This window comes from Acomys russatus, chromosome X (assembly GCF_903995435.1).
Source record: "Acomys russatus chromosome X, mAcoRus1.1, whole genome shotgun sequence".
Lineage (NCBI taxonomy): Eukaryota > Metazoa > Chordata > Mammalia > Rodentia > Muridae > Acomys > Acomys russatus.
In genome coordinates, this window is record NC_067169.1 from 30,491,305 (window position 1) to 30,506,069 (window position 14,765).

Genomic DNA, 14,765 nt, shown 5'->3' on the forward strand with positions numbered 1-14,765 from the left:
GTCTTACTTTGGATCCCAGAGTGGCCTGAAAGTTACTGTGTAACCCAACTTAGCCTTAAAATCACAGTAACTCCCCTGTCTCATGTTCCTAAGTGTAGGGAAGACAGGTGTGAGCTATCATGTTTAAGTCAAATTAAGTTGTAAAAATTATTTTTCCCTTTCTCATTTTTCCCAGAATTTCCAACTATGCAGCTACTTCTGTCCTTGATAATAGACTGTTATGTAAAACTAAAGAAATCTCCTTGGTCTCCCCCTTTCACCGAACATAAAATGCTTTCTAAAAAATTTTCTTGGGTACATGGTATAACCAGTGTCTCCTGGTGAAATATTAAAGTGTATCTTGTCATTAAAGAATTCTATGAATAATCTGTAAAGCCGCACTGCTGGGGCTTACTGGGCAGTCAGCCTATGAAGCTGGGCAAAGCTTCAGGCCAGTGAAAGACCCCTTCTCAGAGGAGACTGGTGGCCTTCCTGAAGATTACACCTGAGGTTGTCCTTTGGCCTCCACACACAAACATATACGTATATGCATACTTGTGCACACACACAAGCACACACACAAGCATTTTGTAAAAATAAAAAAAAGGAGAGAGAACAAGAAAAGATAAAAAAAAAATCATATGTAGTTTTACTTCCTTGAAAAATAACCATTTAGGGGGAGTATTATTGTTGTTGTTTGGGGTTTATTTGTTTGTTTGCTTGCTTGTTTTTATTGGGTTTTCCAGACATGGTTTCTCAGTAGCCTTGGCTGTCCTGGACTCACTTTGTAGACTAGCCTGGCCTCAAACTCACAGAGATCCGCCTGCTTCTGCCTACCAAGTGCTGGAATTATAGGCCTGTGCCACTGCACCTGGCTAACATCAACTATTTTTGGCATTATATACACTTTTCAAATTATAATATCTTTCTACACATACCACTATTGTGATTCACGAGAGAAAAGGCGAATGCCATGCCTCCAGACTGAGAGCCCTGCTGAGTGGCTGCCAGATTTGCTAGTCTCAGATCTGAGGCAAAGCACTGTTTTCCTTTGTGCCTCCAAAGATTATTGTTTCCCTGAACAAGCTCCTAAGATCCCTGTTCTCTTTCTCTGTTTAGGTAGAAGGAATGAGACTCTGCTCATCCTTGATTAGGCCATCGTGAAAAAATGAACTTTTTAAATCGATTCTTTTTTTTTTTTTTTACCCCTCAGGAAACTCAGCCATCCCAAGCTGGTTAAATTCTATGGAGTATGTTCAAAGAAATACCCCATCTACATAGTAACCGAGTATATAACAAATGGTTGCTTGCTCGATTACCTGAAGAGTCATGGGAAAGGACTAGAAAGCGCCCAGCTCTTAGAAATGTGCTACGACGTCTGTGAAGGCATGGCCTTCTTGGAGAGCCACCAGTTCATACATCGGGATTTGGTAAGGCAAGGCACTGGAAGCTGGATAAAAGGAGAGAAGGAGCCAGCTCCCAGGTCCCTGCTCAGAGAGAGGGCTGCTGGGACGGCTGACAAAGAGCAGGCCTTTGCTTTTCCTTTGCGCAGTTGTGCCTCCCGTGAGCCTCATAACTTTTGCCATCAAAAGACCACAGTCTTAGAATAAAATCTTTAAAAGGCGGAGAGAGCCATCAGAGGAAAATAAGGCTTGAGAATCTCCTCCACCACCTGTGCAGTGGTGTGAAGAACCAGATGCAAAGACTTGGGCCAAATTAGTGTCAAATTAATTAAATGGAAGTTGATCTTTCCTCTGAAAGGAGCTTAGTGCAAAAGCACTTGCTACAATAACTAAAAATGAAAAAAAAAAATGAGATGGAAAGGAAAGTGTGTGTTTGGGTTGGGGTGGGAGTTCCTCTACTTTTGGGTATTCATTGGCCTTTAGCTTTAGGCATTTGCTTGTGCTCTCTAGCAAGCACACTGCTCACACCAGACCAATGCATCCCATAAGCCCTGGTTGCAGCATGCACGGCTTTCAAGCATCTGTGAATGCACACAGGAGCTAGTGGAAGACATTTTGGCTCTCTCCTTCGTAAGCTGGGATTCTGTGTTCAAGTATATTTTCAATAAGTGTGGATGCTTGGATGAACAGACTTAGGCAAGCACATTTTTAGTTTTGAAAAATTGAAAATTACAAGGAATTTTTTTTGTTTTTTTTATTAATTTATTCTTGTTACATCTCAATGTTTATCCCATCCCTTGTATCCTCCCATTCCTCCCCCCCCCCCATTTTCCCATTATTCCCCTCCCCTATGACTGTTCCTGAGGGGGATTACGTCCCCCTATATATTCTCATAGGGTATCAAGTCTCTTCTTGGCTACTTGCTGTCCTTCCTCTGAGTGCCACCAGGTCTCCCCCTCCAGGGGACATGGTCAAATGTGAGGCACCAGAGTACGTGAGAAAGTCGTATCACACTCTCCACTCAACTGTGGAGAATATTCTGACCATTGGCTAGATCTGGGAAGGGGTTTAAAGTTTACCTCCTGTATTGTCCTTGGCTGGTGCCTTAGTTTGAGCGGGACCCCTGGGCCCAAATCTGCCTATCATATTGTTCTACTTATAGATTTCTAGGACCCTCTGTATCCTTTTATTTTGCTGTTCTCCCATGCGTCTCTCATTTAGAGTCCCAATAGGATGCCTTCCCCTCTGTCCCAGTTTCCTGGTTCATTGCTGGTGGGAATGCAAACTAGTACAGCCACTTTGGAGATCTATCTGGTGCTATCTCAGAAAAATGGGAATAGGGCTTCCTCAAGACCCAGCTATCCCACTCCTTGGAATATACCCAGAAGATGCTCCAGCACACAACAAGAAAATTTGCTCAACCATGTTCATAGCAGCCTTATTCATAATAGCCAGAACATGGAAACAGCCTAAGTGTCCCTCAGTAGAAGAGTGGATAAAGAAACTGTGGTACATATACACTATGGAATACTATTCAGCTATTAAAAACAAGGAATTCCCGAAATTTGTGGATAAATGGATTGAGCTAGAAATGATCATAATGAGTGAGTTAACCCAGAAGCAGAAAGAATCAAATGGTATATACTCACTTATATCTGCATACTAGCCCAAGGGGCATGTCCTACAAGGAATTTTTTTAAAGCGTACTTCAGAGCACTTGGGGTTGTGATGGGCTGTGTTGGATTTCACTGGGAATAAACCTGAAGGGAGGAAAATGTCTGACTATGATGTCCAGAGATCCTTGTTTGCTTTTACTACTTGGAGATTTTGCTTTCCCTCCTAAGGCTGCTCGGAACTGTTTGGTGGACAGTGATCTCTCTGTGAAAGTCTCAGACTTTGGAATGACGAGGTAAGCCAGACAGCTTTTCTCTTTGGTGTGGCCAGCTATAGCATCAATGACCTCTAACTCATCGTGAGGTGTCACATTCCCATCAGTTGTTGTCAAGGATTTGATTTCAAACTGGGTGGTCAGCTCAGTCAGTAGAGCGCTTGCTGCAGGAGCAGGAGCTTGGTCTCGGATTCCCAGCATGTCACATCGCATCCGTGCACTGTGGTGTGTCTGTAACCCCAGCAACTGCAGGGGCAGAGAGACAGGAGGGGGGGAGGGAGGGAGGGAGGGAGGGAGTAGAGCCAGCCATTGAGGGGCCATATTTCAAAAAAGTAATTTGGAGAGGCTGGAGAGATGGCTCAGCAGCTAAGGACATTGGCTGAATTTTCAGAGGACTGGAGTTTATTTCCAGCATTCATGTCAGGTGGCTCACAACTTCCTGTAAGTCCAGTTCCAGGAAAACCAACACCTCTTCTGCCTCCTTGGGCAAACACACACACACACACACACACACACAGAGAGAGAGAGAGAGAGAGAGAGAGAGACAGAGAGACAGAGACAGAGACACAGAGAGAGAGAGAGAAAGACAGAGACAGAGAGACAGAGACAGACAGACAGACACACACACACACACCACAGAGAGAAAGATAGCCCTTGAACATACACACAATTTAAAATAAAATTAAATAAAATGATGATTGAGAAAAGCATCTGGACCCGGGCCGTGGTGGAGCACGCCTTTAATCCCAGCACTCAGGAGGCAGAGGCAGGTGGATCGCTGTGAGTTCAAGGCCAGCTTGGTTGACAAATCAAGTCCAGGACTGCCAAGGCTACACAGAAAAACCCTGGAAGGGGGGCGGGCATCTGGCATTGACATTGACCTCTGGCTTTTGCATGTGCATCTATGAGCATACACGCATAAATCACACACACATATAAATTTTGACTATACTAATTCCTTTAGGTGAGCCATTTTGGTTTTATTTTATAATAATTCTATTGGTCTTATTCTTTTAAAACAGATTTTATATTGTTATTATTCTTAATTATGTGAATTATGTGTGCATGTGTCTGTGTAGGTATGAGCACATGAACATAGGTGCCCACACAGGACAGAAGAATGGGATTCTTCTGGATATGGAGTCACATGGGGGTGTGAGCTGCCTGATATGGGTACTGGGAATCAAACTCAAGTCCTCTGGAAGAGCAATGCATACCCTTAAATGCTGAGCCATTTCTCCAACTCAGGCCTTATTCTTAAGTATAGCCAAAAATATATACATTTACTCTTTGTTCCCCTCAAAATAGAATAACATTACACATGCACGCTTTTGTAGACCAGGCTGGCCTTGAACTCACAGCGATCTGCCTGCCTCTGCCTCACTGAGTGCTAGGATTATAGGCGTGCACCACCACACCTGGCTTCATGAACAGCTTTTTATTTTATCATTTTTAACAGTTGCATTCTATTCTATGTATGTACATATTCTTCAACGTGAGCACGTTGAGGTCATTTCCATTCTATGATCATGATAAACATACCCTAGAGGACATCTTTGAGTTTTTAATTTTCTGTTTTTTACTTTTTTCCAACAGATAGTTTCATCTTTATTTATGATAGAAAATTAAGACTGGCTTATAGAATTGAATAAATTGTATTGCTCCCTGGGAGTGGATGCTGTTCAGTCACCAAACATGATGCTGGAGGAGAAAATATACCATCTGGGAAAATCCTCACAGCTTGAGGTTGAGGAAAAAAAATAAAAGCAAATCTCAAAACAACAGAAGCCCAGTTCTGTTCAAGTAGCAAATAGAGAAAAGACACAATCAGAAAGCACAAGCAAAAACCATATCTTGAGTGACAGAATTACAGGCAGTGTTGGAGTAGAGTTCTAAATCACTGTATGTTCACAATTTTGTGGGATTTGATAGTTATCAAGCAATTTACATTCACGTTTTGCTATTTTCAGAGTTACACTTCCTAAATGCTTACAAATCACTAAAAACTGAGCTGTCACAATGAAAAGAAATCAAAGAACTAAGTATCGTCAGGTGTAGAGTCTCAATATCAGGAGTTCAAGGTCATACTTGGCTATATAATTCAAGGCCAGACTGGGCTACATGAGACCTTGTCTCAGGAAGAGGGAGGGGGATAAAAAACAAATTATCTAGAAAACCAAAGCATTCAGCTGGCCGTGGAGGTCCCTCACCGGCCCAGCTGATGGTGGGCTGTGGAGGCAACAATGCCCAGTTGGGGGTCTTCCCAGTTTATAAGACCATATATCTTGACGTCTGTGTTGATGTTTCCCCTACAGATATGTTCTTGATGACCAGTATGTCAGCTCAGTAGGAACCAAGTTTCCAGTCAAGTGGTCGGCCCCAGAGGTGTTCCACTACTTCAAATACAGCAGCAAGTCAGACGTATGGGCGTTCGGTAAGGAAGTGACCACACAGCACCTGGCCCCGTTTCATAAGTTGGCTTCCACAACAGGAAACCACAAGCACAGCAACAACCGTTTAAAACAGAACCTTGAGCTTTTACAAAATTACACTCACCATGTGAGACAAGCCAAGTGGTTAAAGAGGACAGTTTCCTTCCTGTGGTTCAGTGTTAAGAAGTCTTATACACTTTCATAATTTATATCATGTTAGCATCCATGAAGAGAATCAAAAGATTTTGGGACTTTTCCAATGAAACTTTCAAATAGTTTTTGTTTTGTTTTGTTTTGTTTTGTTTTAAACAGGGTTTTTGTTGTGTGATCCAGGCTGGTCTCAAATTCACGATCCTCCTGCCTCCGTAGCGTCCTCAAGTCTAGGATGATAGGTGTGCACTACCTCTTCTAGCTTCAAAGAGTTTTGTGGAGGAATCATTAAATTTAAAATCCCAGTTTATTTGAAAACCCAAAGGTTATAAGTCAAATGTGAACCACTTGTTATGGGCATGAGTGTAGCTATGGAAACTGTTGTGATGGGTCCCTTCAGAATTGGCAGTCTTTGGGTATCCCTAATGCAGACAGCAAACTTGACTGTGTTCTTTCTTTAGCGTTGTGTGAGTCCTCTTTCTACTAGTATAATCAGTACCTGGCAGAATCAGCTTAGATAAAGACATAGCTTATTTTGGCTAACAGTGTTGAAGGTTCCAATTTGTGATCAGACCCATTGCTTGGTCTATGATGACAAAGACAGGGACAGAGCAGAGAATATAACAGAAGCAAAGCCGCTCCCCTAGTGACCAAGAGGAAGAGGAGAGACAGAGAGGGAATACTGGAGTCTCCCTTTCAGGGCACTCTCTACATGACTGCCAGGCCTCTTAAACATTCCACACCTCCCAAAGGCACCAAGCTGGGAGCCAAACCTCCAAACTACAAATAGCAAATATTGTATTTCAAATCATCTCCTCCCCTTGCTAAAATTAGCATTTTAGGTCAGGAGTTGGGAAACAACAGTCCTAAACTAAACAAGGTGCCCTGTTTCTGTAAATAAAGTTCTCTTGGCTACAGGCATGCCCATTCATTGCCATGTTGTTTGTGGCCGATTTTGTACCACAACAAACTGCCACAGATACTATATGACTCACAGCCTAAGCTACTTACTCTTGCAGATTTTTCTTATAGGAGTTTGATAACCATTTATATTTTCTTAAAATACTTAGGTTAAAATTTACTCAGTTAAGGTAGGCATGACAAGATACACCTGTAATCCCAGACCGCGGCTACTTAGGCAGGGAGATCACAAGTTCCAGGTCAGGCTGAGGAACTTAACAAGACTCATCTCAGAACAACAACAAATGGCTGAATAGTTGAGTTGGCAGTTTAGCTCAGTGGCAAAGTATTTGTCTCGAGTGTTCAAGGCCCTGGCTTTGATCCCCAGCACTGCAAAACAACCAGACAAACAAACCAAAAGCAAAAGAAGAGAAACCGAATTAAGGAGAGGTGATTTTGAAAAGGAAAAAAAAATTCTTAGATTATGATTCTGCTCAATTGTCAGAGTTTTTTAAAAACATGTTGACAGTATAATGACTATTTTCAACAACTGTATGATAAGTCCAGGATAAATAAGCCAAATTATCACCAAGAGACAAAATATATTAAATATAACCAAGAAGAAATACTCTATGCTTGTCTTAGTCCTTAAGTACAATTTGATTTACCACTTAACACATGCAAGATAACTTGATAGAAGGAAATTTAAGTTACAAGTTTATTTTTCTGCCTCAAATAATTATTAAAAATAAACATTCCTGGGGCTGGGTGTGGTGGCTCATACCTTTAATCTCAGCACTTGGAAGGCAGAGGTAGGTGAATCTCTGTGAGTTTGAGGCTATCCTGGTCTACAAAGAGAGTCCAGACCAACCAAGGCTGCACAGAGAAACCTTGTCTCAAAAAATCAAAAATTAAAAACTAAATAAATAAAAATAAATAAACATTCCCTTTTGGAAAATATAAAGATAGTCAAATGGGCACACAAGAGGGGAAAGTTACAGAGACAGTGCTTTTGTTTGGCTAAGATAAGGCTAAGTTTGGCCCTTGTTGTAAAAACTAGTTTCATATCTATGGATCAACTGATCTGCCTGATGAATATTATTATTCAATATTGAATAATAATATTATTATTCAATATTGAATAATAATATTATTATTCAACATTTAATAATAATATTATTATTCAATATTATTCAATATTTAATATTATTATTCAATAAAGATTCAATAGCTACAACTTGTTTCTGGCAAAGATAGCACTACCCGACCAGATTACCGATTTCATAAGACAAAACCGAGTTGCAGATGTTTCTTGGCTATTTACAAACTGCAAATCTATAATTAAGTAATTTATTCCTGGCATGGATATTCAAAATGAATCAGGGTCTCTGAAAGCCCTTCTTGAAGAGGACCCTCCCTCTCCTAGTTACTTATGCCTTGATACTAGCTTTGGATTATATGTACAGCCTTTCGAAGAGGGAGTCTCACTCTTCTGTATAACTGGCTTAGAATTTGTGTTTAGAGGAGGAGACACCACAACACAGAAGACTACTTTATTAATGATATTTACAATTGTCTTCCTTTCTGTATATGTTGGTTGTCCACAGTTTTGAACCTGGCTGATTGATTAAAGCAGCAGTTCTCAACCTATGGGTCGCACCCCTTTCAAGGGTTGAATGACCCTTTCACAGGGGTAGCCTAAGACCATCAGAAAGCATGAGATTACATTACATTTTCAATGCCCTGATGCTCTTCCAAAAGCACGGTGCACCCACCGTATACCACTCAAGCCTCACGGCAACTCTAGAAGGTGCTGGTTGGTAGGAGAGAGCTGTGCTAGCTAGGAGGTGGTAAGGATTTGATCTGTCCTTCAAGTGGGAGGACTTGCTTTCAAGGGCTACATCTGAGTAACCCTAAATGTCACTCTCTTGATCCTCACAAACACCCCAACTTGATGCATTATCCTGAAGTCCACAATGTCTTCTATGAGCTAGAGGACTGAGCATTCTGAAAAGGATGATAAGCTGGTCCCAAGGCAATAGCCTGTAGCTTTTAGCAGATTCCCAAAATGGTACCCGACTCATGAAAGATGACAGGCGAAGTGCAACTACAGGTGGTGGGATAGACATCCATTGAGAGAGAGAGAGAGAGAGAGAGAGAGAGAGAGAGAGAGAGAGAGAGAGAGAGAGAGAGAGAGAGAGAGAGAGAAGGCAAGGACTTCATCACTCATAAGTTTGGGATGGTAGCTTCCTACACAGTTTGTTGTCAGTGTGAGTCTGCATGAGACCCCAAGGGACTCTCTAAAGTAGCCCATGAACCTTGGCCCCAAGGGGCTCCCACTGCTTTTGCCATTCACTGGTTTTCTAACAAGCACAGAGGGGTCTGAAGAAATGTAGGAACTCCTTAACTGTAAAAGTGATAACCCAAACCTGACCTCCATGCCCCCATCCCTTTCAGGAGACCTCATTTTCCAGAAATCCCTAGCTCTGGCCCATGGACTTCTGGTCCTGTGTTGTAAAGTTCCTTCCACAAACCCTGGACACTCTAACGCTGACTCTCTTTCTCGTCTGTCTGGTGGCTGCCCCCGGATGCACTACAGGGATCCTGATGTGGGAGGTCTTTAGTCTGGGGAAGCAGCCCTATGACTTATATGATAACTCCGAGGTGGTTGTGAAGGTCTCCCAGGGCCACAGACTCTACCGGCCCCAACTGGCATCGGACACCATCTACCAAATCATGTACAGCTGCTGGCATGAGGCAAGTACAGCCCCTGAGCAGGCTGGAAAGGCGGGTGGGGTGAGCAGGGATGGGCAGCGCTTCAGTGTGGATGAAAGAAAAAGTAACAACTACAGAGAAGTTGAAAATGGTCCTGGGTCATGGTGCTTGTAATGTAAACAAACAAACAAAACCAAACAAGATTGGTACTGACAATTTGCAGAACAGCTTACAGCATTGTTGTAAGAACTTTATGACCATTAACTCATCAGAAAACACCCTATTATTAATATGAATAAAACTGACAAGTGAGGAAAGAAGAGCCCAGGGAGGTTAAGTGACTTGCCTCAAGTCACACAGTTATTATAAAGGCAGGCTGACTGGTGCAGTGTCCTCACTTTTTTAAATTTTTAATGGTGTTTGTTAACGGTTGGTTTGGTTTGGTTTTTCAAAAGAAGGTCTCTCTTTTTAGCCCTGGGCTGTCCTGGAACTTGTCCTGCAGACCAAGCTGGCCTTGAACTCAGAAACTCGCCTGCTTCTGCCTTCTAAATGCTGGGGTTAAACGTGTGCGCCACCAGTGCCCAGCTGTCTTTTTTGTTTGAGATTATAATATAATTATCCCTTGCCTTTTCTCCCTCCAAATTTTTTTCATATACCCTCTCTGCTCTCCTTCAAACTCATGTCCTCATTTTAATTTATTGTTATTGTATGTATGTATGTATGTATGTGTATGTATGCATGTATGTGTGTTTATATAGTCTTAAAGATAACCTGTTAAGTCATGTAATGTTACTTGTACATTACATGTTTGTTTTAAGGGATGACCTTTTGGCACTGGCCAACCAATTTGTGAGCTCTTCCCTAGAGAGGACCACCTCCTTTGCTCCCAGCTTTCCTCAGTTGCCTATAGTTCTTTGTGTAAGGTTGAGGCCTCATTCTTAACAAAACTATGAAATCTCTCCTCTACTCAAAAATGCATGACAGAAGCATCTAATCTCATATAGAGATTGCACGAAAGGCGTCTCATCCCCTCCCCCTTCTCTCTCTCTTTCTCCTCCTTCTTCTTACCCTCCCCTCCCCACCAATCCCTGAAACACCAACTAACAGCATGCCCTATAGGTAGAAGATAAAGGTGGCACACAAAGCAGATGTGGGCCTAAAGTGGAGGAAATTCTGTCACAAGTGTCTTTGATGCTTAACCTAATTGGTGATATTAGCTCTGAGGTTCCACTACTTCCCTCACAGAGCTCAAAATCTTCTCATATATACACACAGTGAGGCATGCTTGTGTGCATGCATATGTGTGTGTGTGTGTGTGTGTATGCATATGTGTGTGTGTGCTGAAAAAATCCAGAAGGTTTAATTATGTACCCAAAATAAAAAGATAGAAAGGAGCATGGAGCTCAGAGAATGGGAAGCAGCTTCTTAAATGCATTGGTATCAGAGCTGAATCAAGAAATCTCTTCAAAAGGCCCTTGGTATGGGAGTACAGATGGTGCCAATGCATGGCCAGCTGAGAGCACCATGAGCAAAGGTGTGGAAATAGACTGTGGGCATGGGCTTCTCAGTCAGAGCTGTTGTTGCAGAGGCTGGAAATAAATTTGAAGCACAAGTCTGGTCGAGGTTTTTGTCCCCTGCAGAAGAGGAAGAGGAAGAGGAAGAGGAGAGATTTGATTTTTACATGCTAGGTGAAGCCATTAAGCATTTGTCAGCAGTACAAAAATTAAAGCTTTAAAAATATTTATTTTAGCCAGGTGTGGTGGCACACGCCTTTAATCCCAGCACTTGGGAGGCAGAGGCAGGAGGATCGCTGTGAGTTCGAGGCCAGCCTGGTCTACAAAGTGAGTCCAGGATGGCCAAGGCTACACAGAGAAACCCTGTCTCGAAAAACAAAAAAAATATATATATATTTTATTTTATTGTGTGTTTCTTATGTATACTCTGAGCTACAGTCCAAACATACAGTTTTAATAATGTTTACCCTGTTGTTGGAAGCAACTCTTAATAAAAGACCACCAAGAGATAAAGAACCACTTTAACGGCATGAGAGGCCACACTAATATTATTCTACATTTCCAGGCAGAATAATATTGATTTATATTGGAACTACCTCTTCTGTGGTTTGGTCTTTATATACTGGCACCACACTATTTTAATTATATGTTGTTATATAACAGATAAAGTATTGTGTGATACTTTGACATCATGTAGGCTAGAACCCTCATGATTTATTGTTCCTCATAGTTTCTGAGCCATTTTGCAAATACAAAATCTGTGAAATAAATTCATCTAAATTAAAAAGAACTCATTCATATCTTTAGGATTGGATTTCCTTTATATTTTAACTGGAGAAATTCTGCATCTCTATGACACTGACATGTCCTATGGTAGGACAGAGGGAACTTTTTTCTTAATATATGTTCTAGTTTACATTTGTATCTTGCTAAGGCTTTCATTTTGATATTGTTGATACTATAAATTATGTCTGCTCTTCCATTATATATTCTGACTGGTTACTACTGGCTTTGGGGTGGGGGTTGAGACAGGGTTTCTCTATGTAGTCTTGACTGTCCTGGACTCTCTTTGTAGACCAGGCTGGCCTCAAACTCACAGAGATCCCCCTAGCTCTGCCTCTGGAGTGCTGGGATTAAAGGCTTTTTTGTTTTGTTTTGTTTTTTTATTTTATTTTTATTTTATTTTGTTGGCTATTTACTTTATTTGTTAATATTTTTTACCCTGACCACATAGCGAAATCCTTTATTGTTTGAGGGAATCTGTCTCTAGGTCTCTTGAAGGTTCCAGGCTATAATGGGTCTTATGCAAATAGTTTTCCTTTCTTAATTCTTGGGGCTGGTTTTTGCTCACGATCTTAAGAATAATGAGTATAAAAGGCACCCTTGCCTTATTCTGAATCCTAGTAGAAAGTTCTGTGGTGTTTCTATATTTCAAAAGTCACTCTCAATTAGTAGGTAGAGGCAGAGCAAATCTCTGTGAGTTCAAGGCCAGCCTAGTCTACATAGCAAGTTCCAGGCCAGACTAGGCTACTCGGTGAGACCCTCTCTCAAATGAAATAGAATGTCACTCACATTAGGACACACACACACACACACACACACACACACACACACAGTTTGTATGCACATGCGCAGTGTGTAGTGTTTGTGAGTGTACATATACTGATGCCACAGTGTGTTTGTGTCTGGTTTTCTTACCATCCACCTTGCTTGATTCAGAATCTCTTCTTTGCTACTGTATACACTAAGCTAGTTGACCTGTGAACTCCAGGCATTCTCCTGTCTCCACCTCCCATTGTGCCATAGGAGGGCTACAATCACAGAGACTCATGCCATACATTGGACTTTTACGTGGGCTCTGAAGATTAGAATTTCTGGGGCAAGTGCTTTTACCCACTGAGTCATCCCCAGCCCTATGTTGTTTTGTCATTTTAAATTTTGAGTCAGAGACTCATGTAGCTCAAGCTGGTCTCAAATTTGCTGTACAGCCGAGGATGACTTTGAACATCTGATTCTCCTGCCTCTTCCTCCCAAGTCCTCAAATTACAGTTGTATGCCACCACACCTAGTGCTGGGATCTGAAGCCAAGATGTCCTGCATTCTGGGCAAGCACTTTACCAACTGTATCACATCCCCAGCCCCTCTACTGTTCCCTTAAGTTATGACTTTCATCATCTAACATGTTGAAGTTTTCTTTTCTTTAGCTTCCAGAAAAGCGCCCCACATTTCAGCAACTCCTGTCTGCCATCGAACCACTTCGGGAACAAGATAAGCCATGAAGAGAAATTTTGGAAAGCTGATGGGAATGAATATAAATATTGACCAACTCTCTCACTGTTTTTAAGGGAAGTAGAAAGACATGATGTAATTTACCCAGTTCTCAATAATGCTCTATGTGTTGTTTATCTGTTATATTCTCTACAAGAAACAAGGGAGGAAATAAGACATTTCTTTGAAACTTAGGTCAAGTTGGTAATTTTGTTTTTGCTTGTGCTGCTTTTAAAGTACTACTTCCCAGTGTAAGGTAGAAGTTCATTTGTTGGGTTGCAGTTTGCAAAAGGTGTGTATAGTGTGTACTGTGTATAAAGATGGAGCAGAATTGAAAAGATGATTTCTTGGGAACGCCCTTTTTTATATTGGCACTAGTGTGGTAATTAAATATCCTTTCAAGAACAGAAATGTGTTCATTTGCCTCCATGTGGGAAATGTTTTGGGCATTTGAATTCTTGGTCTCCAGTTTATGGCAGTGTTTGGGGAAGGAAGATTTAAGAGGGTATGGCCTTGATAGAGGAATTGCATTAGTGGGGGCAGGCTTTGAGAGCTTAAGGCCTTGCCCTGCTTGTAGTCTCTGCTTCCTGCTTGCAGTTCAAGATATGAGCCCTCAGAAGTTGAAGAGGTGGCTTAGTGGTTAAGAGCACTGGCTGTTCTTCCAGAAGACCCAGGTTCAATTCCCATCACACACACAGTGAGTTACAACTGTCTGTCGATCCAGTTCTAGGGTATCTGATGCCCTCTTTTGACCTTCATGGGCACCAGGTAAACATGTGGTACAACGACTTATATGCAGGAAAAAACATTAAGGATGTGAGCTCTCAGCATCCTTCTCTATCTGCCATGCATGTAAGCTGCCTTTGCCCTGACATTTTGAGCTCTACCCCTCTGGAACTATAAGCCAAAAATAAACTGTTCCTTCTAAAAGTTGTGTTGGTCAAAGTGTTTTATCACAGAATAGAAAAACAGCCAATACAATGAATAAATGATCTCAAAGTTTTTACATGTGTGAGAGCCAAGTGTAGAGTTAATTAAAACAGATTTCTTGGAACCACCTTAGGAATTTTGATGCTGCAGGTTTGAGGGCAGCCCATGAATTGGTGTTCTCCCTAAGCTTCCATACTGCTGAATTGCCCTGGGGTACCTCATTCTGTGTCGGGGCACTGATATAAGGTCCATAGCTCCATCTGAATGGTGCACTTTCTGCTCCATCTCCAACCTAAAACAATGGCACTTCATGTGTCATCATATACAGTGATATATAACAATAGCATTGAACAGTGGGTTGGATGATAATATTGAACAATGTGTTCCATGTTTCACACAGAGCACAATTTATTGTGAGAGATGCTCAGGTAGAAATTAATACCATTTTCCTCCACATTAACCTCCACCATTATCAATCACCACTCGGTAAGACCATGGTCTTACTAGAATTAAGGTAATCTTACTTTCTAATGATTTTGATTTCTTTAGGTGTTTATATTTTATTTATATATTTATTTATTTATAT

The 14,765-nt window shown here is 41.5% G+C and overlaps 1 protein-coding gene across 2 annotated transcripts in view; it reads left to right on the forward strand.

Moving 5' to 3' along the window:
* Bmx (BMX non-receptor tyrosine kinase) overlaps positions 1–13,536 on the forward strand; it is a 60,636-nt gene extending 47,100 nt beyond the window's left edge. For both annotated transcript variants that reach the window (XM_051141595.1, XM_051141596.1), the window contains exons 16-20: positions 1,193–1,409; positions 3,227–3,291; positions 5,586–5,704; positions 9,352–9,509; positions 13,186–13,536. In XM_051141595.1, the coding sequence (XP_050997552.1) occupies positions 1,193–1,409; positions 3,227–3,291; positions 5,586–5,704; positions 9,352–9,509; positions 13,186–13,260 (634 nt within the window). In that variant the 3' untranslated portion in view covers positions 13,261–13,536. The remainder of the gene's footprint in view (positions 1–1,192; positions 1,410–3,226; positions 3,292–5,585; positions 5,705–9,351; positions 9,510–13,185) is intronic.
* The last annotated feature ends 1,229 nt before the right edge of the window (positions 13,537–14,765 follow it).